Source organism: Bos indicus, chromosome 22, assembly GCF_029378745.1.
Source record: "Bos indicus isolate NIAB-ARS_2022 breed Sahiwal x Tharparkar chromosome 22, NIAB-ARS_B.indTharparkar_mat_pri_1.0, whole genome shotgun sequence".
Lineage (NCBI taxonomy): Eukaryota > Metazoa > Chordata > Mammalia > Artiodactyla > Bovidae > Bos > Bos indicus.
The window spans coordinates 44,964,948-44,978,549 of NC_091781.1; the positions used below are offsets into that span (position 1 = coordinate 44,964,948).

The 13,602-nt window shown below is 39.9% G+C and overlaps 1 protein-coding gene across 2 annotated transcripts in view; it reads left to right on the forward strand.

Moving 5' to 3' along the window:
• ERC2 (ELKS/RAB6-interacting/CAST family member 2) overlaps nucleotides 1-13,602 on the forward strand; it is a 990,200-nt gene that overhangs the window by 535,748 nt on the left and 440,850 nt on the right. For both annotated transcript variants that reach the window (XM_070776467.1, XM_070776466.1), the window contains one exon: nucleotides 1,562-1,697. In XM_070776467.1, coding sequence (XP_070632568.1) covers nucleotides 1,562-1,697 — 136 coding nt within the window. The remainder of the gene's footprint in view (nucleotides 1-1,561; nucleotides 1,698-13,602) is intronic.

Here is a 13,602-nt window from a genome sequence, read left to right on the forward strand (position 1 = left end):
ATCACTGCTTCAGTTGGTTCTGTAAATATTTGTAAGGAGCCAAAGTGTTCAGAATATTTTTATTAGCAAGATTTCTAATAGATTTCTCAGCTTAATAAACAATTCTCTTGAACTTTATTTTCTTGGCATTGGAGGGTGTAGGGGAGTATATAATTTCATAAGGACTAGAAATAAGGGTTTCTTTTTGAGTGGGCTACCACCTGGTTATTGTTTCATCTGGACATGTTTGCTGTTTATCATCTAATTCTCATCTCATCCATAAGTTTGCAAGAGCAGTGGTACTCAATACCCTTCTGTTGGGAGTCAGGGCTCAGTAACAGTGGCTGACTCAGCAGTGCTGGGAAGAGGTCACAGAAGGATTACTGGGGACCCCCAGGTGACTCTGCTCCAGGGCTCTCCTCTTCTGGAATCACTGCTCCTGAGCGCTCTGTACTGCCCTCCTGTCTCCTCATGTGTTGGATTAGATTTATGGGAGCTGCTGTCGACATGGTTGCCTAAATCTGTGGAATGTTTTGCTAAACGCTGCTGGTGAAATAGTCCACATGAAGTCTGTAACTCCCTCCAACATACACACCTTTTTTTTTTTTAAGAAAACTGTCTTCTATCCTTAGTCTTTTATTCACTTGATTGCTTTATGATTTTTCACTTTGAAATCCTATAGATTCATTAAGAACTTTTATTCCAACCACTCAGGCTTTATTTAACATGGTGATTAGCCAAAGTGTTACTCTGCTTGAGCTACGTGATGACAGTGTATTTGATTGGAGCCTTGTAATTATTATTTTAAAATCAAAGTAATAGATTATGATTTCAAAATAGGAACATGATCCAAAAGAATAATAGTAATTAGAACAGCAACCACTTAGAAGAAGGTAAATGCCCCCATCACAGACCACAGGGCCCTCTGTGTGGCCTGAGTCCCACCTACCTTTGCAGTTCCATTTCCTATCTCACTTCTTTCCCAACCCTGTACCTTTCTACACCCTGTCCCCCCACCTTGCCTGGACTAGCTTCACTGTACCCTTCCAGTTGATTGAAGTAACTGGGTTGTTTCCTGCCTTGGGAATAACACCTGCTGTTCTTTCTACCTAAGGGGCTCCTCCACTAGTGTCTCCTGGGTGGGATCCTTTGAGTCTCACCCATAGTCTTGTTTCCTCAGGAGGTTTCCCTGACCACAGTGACTGAAGTCATTCCCCCACCATACTGCTTGTCCACATATAATCACATCATCATCTCTCATAGCACGCTATTTATTTCCTTCAACATATGGAAACCCAAGTTGTGTGTTCTTGGTACTTGTCTGTCTCCCCCCAGGACTTCTAGCTCCATGAGGAGGGTGAAGACTATACCTGTCCCGTTCACCACAGCAGCCTCACTGCCATTCTGGCACCTGGTGTTAAGTGGGTGCTCCAGAAATATTTGTGGTTGAATGAATGGAATGTTTAGACGTCCTAAATTTTCCTGAACACATATCAAAATATTCTATACTGGGCACTTCTATTACGATAACACATTATCTTCCAATGGCTGAATTTAACCAAGCTGTGCTGACTTTTCTCAGGCATATGAAGGATCAGAACAAGAAGGTGGCCAACCTGAAGCACAATCAACAGTTGGAAAAAAAGAAGAATGCCCAGTTACTGGAAGAAGTCCGCAGGCGAGAGGATAGCATGGCTGACAACTCTCAGCATTTGCAGGTGAGTCTAGCCTTCTCCTCTTAACCCTTAAATAATTGGAGATCAATTCCCTCCAAAATATACTCCTTGCTGTGGGAAAGCATGCATGGAAATGGTGGACGTACCTTTGCTCTAAGTCCCGCACTAACCATGTACTCCCAGGGAACCCAGTGGGTCTTTCTGAGTATGGAGCAAAATAGTGCCCAAGAAAGGCAGGTTATGGTGGAACTTGCTCAATCTGCACACAGTCTCTTGGTTCCTGTGCCTCACCTTAAAAGGTAAGGGCTGCGGTTATAGAGTTGGCAAGAAGCTTGAAACAGAAACGTCTTCCTTTTAGAATTATATTGAACTTGTTTTGGTGTCAGGAGTGAAATGTATGGGTGTTATCACAGAAGGTATTTGGAAGAGGATGCATCAAACTGATTTCAGACATTTTACAGAACTGGTTTTGTTTTGTTCAAAACTCCAAGGCTCTGATCATTATTCTGTCTTTTCTGTGGAATATAGTTATCTCTGAATGGATGGCCCTATCTCAGAAACCAACTGGCCGACTGAAAACACCAATTTTTCCTCATTAGCCATCCCTATTTTTGGCGAAAGAGCTCTCCCCATGTGCTCAATAAAACATTCAAGCTAAAACAGGGCATTTGCTTTGAAGTTCCTTTATTTATTCCAGTGTGCCTTTAAACAGAGCAGTTCAAGTTCGAGTTGGCCGGAGTTCATGTTAAATTCTGCTTATTAATTAGTGTCTTTCTCTAGTTATATATTAGGTTTCCTCCTTGGAGATTGAAGAAGTTAGATAATTTCAGAATGTACTCATAATTCTCTTTTTTAATTGACCGAAAGAGAAATAAGTAATTATTCCAGAGTAGGAAATACAAGGAAATGTCTTGCATAGAACATGTCACAAAGTGGTTACATAGTCAATATTAGTTTCTTTTTTCTCTGTATTCTGGAGGTGCCCTGATGATGTCAATCAAACTCCTTTACATTGATGCCTGATTTGAGTATCATGATGGTAGCATCAAGTCCTTTGTTCCCTCCTGGGATCATCTTTGGATGGACTAGTAGTTTATTTCAATCCATGGCTTCCTCAGTGTTTTTGAGAAATCAGTCTCGGCGTTTTTTGAGAAACCAGTCTCCCATGAATCATATGAGATGTTATATTAGAACCTACAAATTGAGATCATAACTAAAAGTTGCAGAACTATATTGCCTTGTCAGACGTGTATTCTTATTCATGCCTTAGAGTAATGTTGGTGATTTTATATATGGTAATACTAGAGTCTCAGAAAAGGTATGAAGTAGCATCCTAGTAAGTGGTAGACATGGAACTGACTTCAAGTTTTCCTGCCTTCAAGAAACAAATGGAGAGGAACAATAGCAGTAGTGGATCCCATTTATTAACTTTTCAGTATGCTGTGTATTGTGCTGTCTTTGGTTCTGTCAGCTGGGTTTGTTGGGACTCTTATTTCCAAGTCATAGGAACACAACAAGTTGAACTAAGAAGAAAAAAGGGCCTCTGTTGGCTCAGTAAACTGAAAATTCCAGGAATAGACCCCAGATCTTATAACATGAAGGTATTCACACAATAGCATCAGGAATCTGTCTTCGTTCTACTCACAGGCGTCGTGCTCTACTCTTGGTTGCCTTGATTCTCAGGAAGGCTGTTCCGCAGTGATGCCAACTATGGCTACCAGCATTCAGTCTACATTGTACAAGTGCAGTCACCCCAGGGGGAGGAGAAAGGTTCTTTCTGAGGAGTTCTGGCAGGAATCCGAAGGCAGATAGAATGAATAAATTGGCCAGGCCATGATCAACTTATATGGTTACCTGGAGTCTAGAGAAAAAGGGTTAACCTCACCCAAGTCACATGGTCTGAGACTGAGGACAAGATATCCCTCACACAAAAGAGGGTTCTGCTCAGAAGGGATGCTGGGCAGATAAAATCACAGAGATCCATTATAACCATAGTATGGGGTAGATTAACTGTTATCCCATTTGATATATGAGAAGGAGGAGGAGGCCCCAAATTATTCAGCTAGTAAGTGGCAGAGTTGGGACACAAATCCAGATCTGACTGTCTTCAAGTAGTGAGAGTTCTAATTAAGAAAGGAAGGCAAAAAAAAAAAAAAAAAAAAAAACAACCTGTGGAGTGGCAGAGAGACTTCATGGAACAGTGGGATTGGAGCTAAGTTTGACATGGAAGGGATGGAGCAGTAGGGCAGGCTCACCAAGCAGGAGAGCTATCAGAGAATGTACAGAGGTGCATAGCACAAAACATAACAAACCAGTTGGTCATGGTGACACAGAGATTAAGTGTTGTTATTATCTTCCTTAACTGACTCTGGAGCTAGAATGCCTAGGTTTCAAGCTTCCAAATTTACCAGCTGAATGTTCTTAGCAGGTTATTTCCCTGAGCCTCAGTTTTTCATCTGTAAAATGGGTATGATCATTGCACCTACTCCAGAGTTACTGTGAGGACTAAAGAGTCAGTGCACGTAAAGAATTTAGAACTATGCTTGGCACAAGATGTGCTCAAAATAAGTGTTAGTGATTGACTGTTTTTATATTGGGTTGGTCAGAAAGTTCATTCAAGTTTTTCCATAAGAGGTTATGAAACATTAGAAGCATTTTTTAGAATATGTATTATATGTGTGGGTATTTGTGCAGTTCTGCTGATATGTGTTGAGCATCAAAGTTTCTGTTTTTTTCTATATATATAGTAATTTTTTTCTTTTCTAAGGACATGTCTAGTTATGGAAATTAATGTCTTGTTTTGGCCCATGAACTTTTGTATAGCAATATTTTCATAAGGGCCTTGATAACTACCTCATAGGCATATTCATAAAAGATAGCATGGTCTGGAATTGCTTAGTTGCATTCCTGACCACCCCAAATAAAGGAGAGCATTTGAAATGCAATAAAAAGTAATCACGATTAATTTTGATGAAAATGTCTCTGGTTAAGGTTAATAGAGAGTGAAACTCCCACTTTCCTGGATTGTGAAGCAGATGTACTCAGATGCAGTAATTACTGCCTTCTGAAGACAGAACTTTTCTTTCTGGGGGCACTTGATTTTTTAGTTTTACTGTTGTTTTAGGTACTTCCTGTTTATAAGTTAGCCTGCTAATCCCTTAAAGTTTCAGTCAGTTGATATCTGGTTTCGAAGGCTGGTTGGTTGATTGGTTGGTAGATGTAAGTTTGGCACCTACTAAATTTGACTGTGGCTCAGATCATGAACTCCTTATTGCCAAATTTAAACTTAAATTGAAGAAAGTAGGGAAAGCCACTAGACTGACCATTCAGGTATGACCTAAATCAAATTCCTTATGATTATCACTGGAAGTGAGAAATAGATTTAAGGGACTAGATCTGATAGATAGAGTGCCTGATGAACTATGGTTGGAGGTTTGTGACATTGTACAGGCGACAGGGATCAAGACCATCCCCATGGAAAAGAAATGCAAAAAAGCAAAATGGCTGTCTGGGGAGGTCTTACAAATAGCTGTGAAAAGAAGAGAAGTGAAAAGCAAAGGAGAAAAGGAAAGATATAAGCATCTGAATGCAGAGTTCCAGAGAATAACAAGGAGAGATAAGAAAGCCTTCCTCAGTGATCAAAGCAAAGAAATAGAGGAAAACAAGAGAATGGGAAAGACTAGAGATCTCTTCAAGAAAATTAGAGATACCAAGGGAACATTTCTTGCAAAGATGGGCTCAATAAAGGACAGAAGTGGTATGGACCTAACAGAAGCAGAAGATATTAAGAAGAGGTAGCAAGAATATGCAGAAGAACTGTACAAAAAAGATCTTCATGACCAAGATAATCACGATGGTGTGATCACTCACCTAGAGCCAGACATCCTGGAATGTGAAGTCAAGTGGGCCTTAGAAAGCATCACTATGAACAAAGCTAGTGGAGGTGATGGAATTCCAGCTGAGCTATTTCAAATCCTGAAAGATGATGCTGTGAAAGCGCTGCACTCAATATGCCAGCAAATTTGGACAACTCAGCAGTGGTCACAGGACTGGAAAAGGTCAGTTTTCATTCCAATTCAAAGAAAGGCAATGCCAAAGAATGCTCAAACTACCACATGATTGCACTCATCTCACATGCTAGTAAAGTCATACTCAAAATTCTCCAAGCCAGGCTTCAGCAATACGTGAACCATGAACTTCCTGGTGTTCAAGCTGGTTTTAGAAAAGGCAGAAGAACCAGAGATCAAATTGCCAACATCTGCTGGATCATGGAAAAAGCAAGAGAGTTCCAGTAAAACATCTATTTCTGCTTTATTGACTATGCCAAAGCCTTTGACTGTGTGGGTCACAATAAACTGTGGAAAATTCTGAAAGAGATGGGAATATCAGACCACCTGACCTGCCTCTTGAGAAACCTGTATGCAGGTCAGGAAGCAACAGTTAGAACTGGACATGGAACAACAGACTGGTTCCAAATAGGAAAAGGAGTACATCAAGGCTGTATATCGTCACCTTGCTTATTTAACTTATATGCAGAGTACATCATGAGAAACACCGGGCTGGAGGAAGCACAAGCTGGAATCAAGATTTCTGGGAGAAATATCAATAACTTCAGATATGCAGATGACACCACCCTTATGGCAGAAAGTGAAGAGGAATTAAAAAGCCTCTTGATGAAAGTGAAAGTGGAGAGTGAAAAACTTGGCTTAAAGCTCAACATTCAGAAAACTAAGATCATGGCATCCGGTCCCATCACTTCATGGCAAATAGATGGGGAAACAGTGGAAACAGTGTCAGACTTTATTTTTGGGGGCTCCAAAATCACTGCAGATGGTGATTGCAGCCATGAAATTAAAAGACGCTTACTCCTTGGAAGGAAAGTTGTGATCAATCTAGACAGCATATTGAAAAGTAGAGACATTACTTTGCCAACAAAGGTCCATCTAGTCAAGGCTATGGTTTTTCCAGTGGTCATGTATGGATGTGAGAGTTGGACTGTGAAGAAAACTGAGGGCCGAAGAATTGATGCTTTTGCACTGTGGTATTGGAGAAGAGTCTTGAGAGTCCCTTGCACTGCAAGGAGATCCAACTAGTCCATCCTAAAGTAGATCAGTCCTGGGTGTTCTTTGGAAGGAATGATGCTAAAGCTGAAACTCCAGTACTTTGGCCATGTCATGCGAAGAGTTGACTCATTGGAAAAGACTCTGATGCTGGGAGGGATTGGGGGCAGGGGAAGGGGACGACAGAGGATGAGATGGCTGGATGGCATCACCGACTCGATGGACTTGAGTCTGAGTGAACTCCGGGAGTTGGTGATGGACAGGGAGGCCTGGCGTGCTGCGATTCATGGGGTCGCAAAGAGTCCGACACGACTGAGCGACTGAACTGAACTGAAACTTGACTTATTCTACACCAGCATTTTGTAATGTTTCAACACCCTGACTTCATGATTTTGACGAACCAAATAGGTATTATATCCAGGAAAATCTTAGATAAAAGCGCTGCCTGCAACAGTAATAGCTGTTGGATCAGACTCCAAAGAGAGATCGAAGAGATTCATCCAGTTGGTATGAAAATTGGAGACAAATTTTAATGTAGATAAAGTGACCATGTTATTTATTATCCAAACTAGTATAGAAGCAAAAACTGGACCATTTCAGTCAAACCTAAAAATGCAGTCATATTAAGAAAGATTTTACAAACTCACCCTTCTTTATTTCCTAAGTTTGTAGTTTTATGGCAGGAATTGCAGGCTCAAGTGCCTTCAGGGTCTAGATTATTAATGTAAATAAGAAACAGGTTTGCATGTAAGAAAATTTATGATGTCTGGGTCTTTCAGCCTTTTTTTTTTTTTGGTAGAGATGTATCAGTTAGCAAGTGCTACAATAATGCTGTGTAGCAAATCACCCCCAAATCACCCCCCTCAATGACTTTAAAGCACCAATAGTTATTCTCACAGATTTTTAGGTAGACAAAGCAGCTCAGCTGCTCCAGAGTGAACTAGGGTGGGTACGTCTATTGCTCACTCAGGTCTGTGAGTGGCTGGACAGCTCTCTTCCATATGGTTTTGTTCTGATGCTCAGGCTGAAGGGGCATCAGTAACCAAGGAAAACTTTCTATGACAGTAGCAGAGACACAAGACAGAAAGCCAAAAGGTGCTATGTCTCATAAGGCCTAGTCTTAAACTAACACTGATTTTTCACCCCACTTCAAGGCACATGGTTAAGCTAATAGTCAAGGTTTGGTGATCTACCCTCTGTCCAAGAAGAGAACATTGTAAAGAAATGGATATAAGGAAGGGTGAAGAATTGAGACCAGTCATTCAGTCTGTTAAAAAGAGATAATGTTTGGAAAAATATTTCTCTATTATAAGAAAAACAATAACATAAATATAATGAAAAATTGCAGCTGCAATAGCTTTAGTCTATGGATGAAATTGAGAGTGGCGGAGACTGTAGGGAACTCCAGAACTCATGCCTCATTAAAAGAAGTTGGGACCACGAAACTTTGGCTAAATTGATATTGCCATTAGAGTGGGTTAGGTTTGAGGGACCTTCTGATTGCCATAAAAATGTAAAATCTTATGTGAAATCCATGAATTTTAGAAAATCGATTCACTTTTTTAAAGCACTCTGTGGGTCCAGTGAAGCACATGTGCTGGTGAATTGAGTGTCGGTTTTTAGCCTCTGCTGCACAGCCTCATGCTCTGATCCCGCTGGTTTCATGTGGTATAAGTAGAGATTAAGAATGTACACTATCTAGCTCAGCCTGACCCATTGAAGAGAGATGGCAGTTTAGTGTATTTATGGTTTTTTTTCCTTTTTGTTGTTATTGGAAAATACCTTGAGTGGCTTAAATTATTGTTCCTCAGAGGAGATACCCACAATATATAGGAATAGAGAGTATTCTTAATTAAAGTTCTAAAAAAAAAAAAATTTTTTTTTTTTTGAGAATTGGCAAAGAGGGCAGGAAGGGAGAGATAAAGAGCCATGGAGTTGAACTGTCCAGTATTAAAATAGTGGCCCTTACTATTTTTAGCACAGGACCTTGAGCAAGGCAGAATCTCTCTGGCTCTCACTTTTTTCATCTGTAAATGGGGATTACACTCTGTGGCTCCATGGGTGGGTTAAATAAGATGAGGTTTATGAAAGACCCTAGCAGAGTACCTGGTCTATGTGAGGTTCAGTTATTAGAGCTTTCTCCCGGAGAGACTGATAATGAGCTTTTAAATATAGAAGACAGTGACCAATGGGAGTATCACGCAACAAATCCTTTGCAACTATTTTATGCTGATGAGTAATACAGATATAGAGAACACACCAGTAAATGAAAGTTTCCAATAAAGCATTAAAAAAACATTTTGGGCACAAAGGAGGAAAAATTAAAACATTTTTCAAGTTTATGTTGAATTGTCTGTGAAAGTAAGATGTGAAAGATCGTGATTTTCTTGTATAATTCTCTAGAACTGTTCCCCAGGACACAGATTATGGAGCATAATATTTATGTCTGGCCTTGGGGCTTTGGGCTTCTGTGTGTCCCACTAGAGCCCACATGGACATTTTTCAACAAGGTGTTTTGCCGGAGATTCCCACTAAATCGTCATTACCAGAATGGGATGCATTTCCCACCCACCCCTCCGCCCACAACTTCTGGTTATTTCTTGCTGAGTAAATATGCCAATTTGAAATCCCAGTGGACATCTTTGTAGATTTTGGCTTCATTTTCCCTATGCAGCTTATTGAGTTAATGAAGTAACATTCTAAGAAATACACACGCCAATATTTTATGTTCCTTTTCTGTTGTATGTCTGCAGAATTCTCTTCAATTTATTGCCTGAAAACTAAAGTCTGTTCTTGTATGCTTCCGTTTCCAAATTATAGGTTCCCAGGGAACTGTAAAGTTTCTTCTCTGCCAGTGGTTAAACCCAAGTGTGATCAGTTTAAAAAGCAAATGAATGTTCCCATTTATTCTTGTCCTTTTAGTAAAATTCTAAAAAATAAATAAAAAACCTAGAAAGACAATTTTATTTTTCTGTCTGTGCAATTCTGTGCAGCCATATCTTTTTTCCAATGAGACTTCTTTACTTTGCTCCTCCAATTAGAATTGGAATCAGCTCACAGAGGAAGTGTAGCAAACAACATAAACCTCAGAAATGCGTAACTTTTAGCAAAACATATAGTTCATATGAAGTTCCCAAGCTTTGCCAAGATTCCACCCTCCCCACCCCACCCCCCCACCCCCCCCACCCCCCGCAGAGGGACGTGTGTGTTGTAAGCAGCAATTTTTAAGCCTCATATCTATATGTTCATCTCTCTAAGTCAGTGAGTTAAGTTCAATTCTCTAAGCTTAAAATTGTTACTCTGACTGTGATCTATGTTCATGTGTTATGGTACACTTCTAAGTACTGCCATTAGAAGAAACCTGACCAGCAGAGTTAAGAGATTCATCATTGTCAAAATACGATTATTTAGTTCCTAGTTTTTCATGGCTGTTCCATAGGCATGGTGTAGAGTGATTTAGGAAAGCTCCATTTCAGCCGTCTTGTTCAACATATGGAAAGATGAAAAAAGTCATCCTAAGATAGGTTTAAAAGGAAAACCCACATTTGTTCAAATTTTCATTAGAACTTAATATGATTTTTTTAATACTATGAGTTGCTTTATTTCTTTTGTCTTGTAATTTTCTACCTTGATGGGTAGAGATGGGGAAGTTCCATTAAGTTGTGGATGAATTCCATCGCGTTGTTGAAATGTGGACTGAGCTTCGTCCAACATTTCCAGACTCTGTTCAGGGTTTCAGACGATGAAAAATACTCAAGTATTTGCAAGTCTGTGGAGGACACAGAATATTGGCCAGGGGACTCAGGGTTAGTACAGAAGTGCTTTCTTTTCTTGGGGATTTATTTTGACATTTGTTTTTCTTTCACACTGTAATCCCCCATGAGCCAAAAAATGACTTTTGTTGTAGCAGGTCCCTGCAGGCATTCTCAGAAAATCTTATTTGACAATCACTTTCTAGTAGCCTTGAGTTGAAGTTGTTCCTCTTTGTAGTAACTCATAGACTGTCAGGGGTGACAAGGCATCCTGTGCAATGTATTTGGGAGCTCACCGTTTCTTACACTGTTCCAAGAAGCTAAGTGAAATCATGTAAATAAAACTGTTGTATGTGGAGTTTTTCTTCTTTCCTCCCAATAAAGTATTACTTGTTTTTCCAAATGTGCAGTAACTTGCATATTTCTTCTGAGAAACGTCTTCAACTTTTTTCTGAGGATTTGTGACCTAATCCTCCACTTCATATAGCCCCTCTGTACAAACAGAGTATATTTCTATGGAAAAGAGAGGTTTACCCTTAATCAAGTGTTGCCTAATCTACCTACTAAATTACCCCTTGGAGACAAAGTGGGGTTCACTATTCTTTGCTGCAGAGTTTTCACGTTTCAATCCATTAGTGCCTCTCCAGCAGTCCTCAGCAAAGTGGATGTTTTTCAGGGTCAGAAGATCCTGCTGAATGAAATATAATGTATCTGTCACGTGAAATCACTGTTATTATGGAAGTAGAGTCTTGAATGCTCTGGATAACTGGGCTTGAGGGGTAATGGGGGCTGGAAAAAGGAGTCTTCCTAAAATATGTTAATCTTATTCACTTTGATGGAAGTTACTTAGGATGATTAGAGTTCTTTTTAAAATATTATCTCTTTTTTGTGTCTTTGGTCCCTGAAATACAAATTGATAAGGGGAAGGTAACATGCATCCTACTGTAATCTCCAGAGAGAATTAGAGATAGATGTGCTAAAGGGAAGAGTATGCTTCGCTTCTAGGGAGAGGGGAGGCTTTGCTTTATAGAGTCTGCTTTTTTTATATATGTTTGTTTGTTTATGTATTTGGCTGTGCCGAGTCTTGGTTGCGGCATACAGGATCTTCGATTTTCATTGTGGCATGCAGGATCTTTAATTGCGCCCTGTAGGATCAAGTTCCTTGACCAAGGATCAAACCTGGGTTCCTTCATCCTTCCTGCAGGGATCAAACTAAGACTTCCAGAGTCTTAGTCACTGGACCACCAGAAAAGTCCTGTGTTTACCTTTAAATTTGACCTCCGGGTTTATTTTGAGGTGAGGTTTGGGCTGTAAACTGGAGACATCATTTTTATATGTTTGTTAAAATTACTGCAGATGATCAGTTTAGCCAATAATAACAGTGCACCTCAGCTAGAGCCCAGTGTGCTTCTCCAAGCGCTTTCATGGGATGGTCCTCCTTTCCCAGGTGAAAGTTTGTGAACTAGAAACCATGCTTTAAAAGCCCCTGAGAAATGAGACCTTTAACGTGTGTACTTAGGATCATCTGTATATGTTCCTTCTCCTCTGCTTGAGTCCGTTGCATGTGCAGTATAATTTTCAAAGTAGAACACAATGAAGGCATTACTAAAGGACCTACACTTTGAAGGCACGGGGACTGAAAGGAGAAAAAAGTTTTGAGAGCAAACTCTTATTATTTTTTCAAAAGTAAAATTTACATAACAATGCACATACATGGGATTCTGGGGTTTGGTTGTTCCTAGGGGGCAGTTGTGTTCAACATGTGTCAAAAGAGCCAGTCCAGTTAAACTGGTTCTTCCTGGTCAGGGTAATTATGGCAGGTTTACCCTAAGATATGGCTACCAGAGGTTAGTCTTGGGGCACCTGCAAATCACAGTGTGTGTCACCCTGACATCAATAACCTCTTTCTAAAAGATGCTGGCATTTCAGCACATTGCTGGCCAGCGTGGAGATCTGGGCATGGCTAATTTAAAAAAAATATTAGGTTTGACTTATGGCTTGTCCAGAGCATTGCTAAGCTGTATGTTCTAACACTCCAGATTATGGAAATGACAGTCAATGGCATGGACAATGATTTAGATGGAAATCTTGCAAAAAGAAAGTACAACTCTAAAATTTTGTTCCTACTCACTTAATAGTCTCTCCTGTGATACCCGTTTGGAAAGTTGGTAATTTAGATTTATGACACTTTTAATTTCTTCTCTGCTATTACACCTTCCCTCTACATCTTATTTATGTTACTTGTTTAAAAATAAAAACAAAAAACAAAACCCCTGCAAGGTTAAGCAATCATGAGTTTTCCTAACTAGAACTAGGACCATACAAGCCACCTGTTTTGCTAATGAGGGAAGTAAGGGGCCCAGCCAAGGCAAATGACCTACCCCCAGGAGTCAATAGCCAAAGGGAGACCAGATCCCAGGCCTTCTGCATTCTTGTCCAGTGCTGTTTGTGTAGCCCTCTGGTTCCAGAAGATACATCTGCCTTCAGTAGGATTTGAACCATTAACCCAAAAGTCCAAAGATTAGGCCTGTGCTTTCTCAGTGTTGGATTTTAGATATACTATCTAAGATGACATAAAATTACCCCTCACAATAAACTAAGCTTCATGTGTATTTTGTAAACAAGATATTCTATCATCTCCTGTTCTCTCATGTTTTTAAAATTAGAGTAAATTAATAAGTGGCAAAGTGGGAAACTGCTATGAGTATCGTCTATGAAGCTTAGGACTCTTTAGATGATAAATAAAAATTGATTTAAGTTTTTCTATCTTTGTCACTTTTTCTCTTTTACAGAAGCTGAAAGTGAAAAGTGAAAGTGTTAGTTGCTCAGTAGTGTTCCACTCTGTGACCCCATGGCTCCTCTCCTCTGTCCTTGGAATTCTTTAGGCAAGATTCCTGGAGTGGGTTGTCATTCCTTTCTCCAGATCTTCCCTACACAGGAATCTAACCAGGGTCTCCTGCATTACAGACAAATTATTGTTTGAACCACTAGGGAAGCCCTTTGTAGAGTCTGGTCACCCATAAAGAAATGCACGAAGTCTCTTGTCATGGAAAACAAGTGTGAATTGCTTAGAGAGTTCAACAATAACAATGAGAACTGCTACTTTTTATTGAGCAATGAACAAGGTCAAGAATA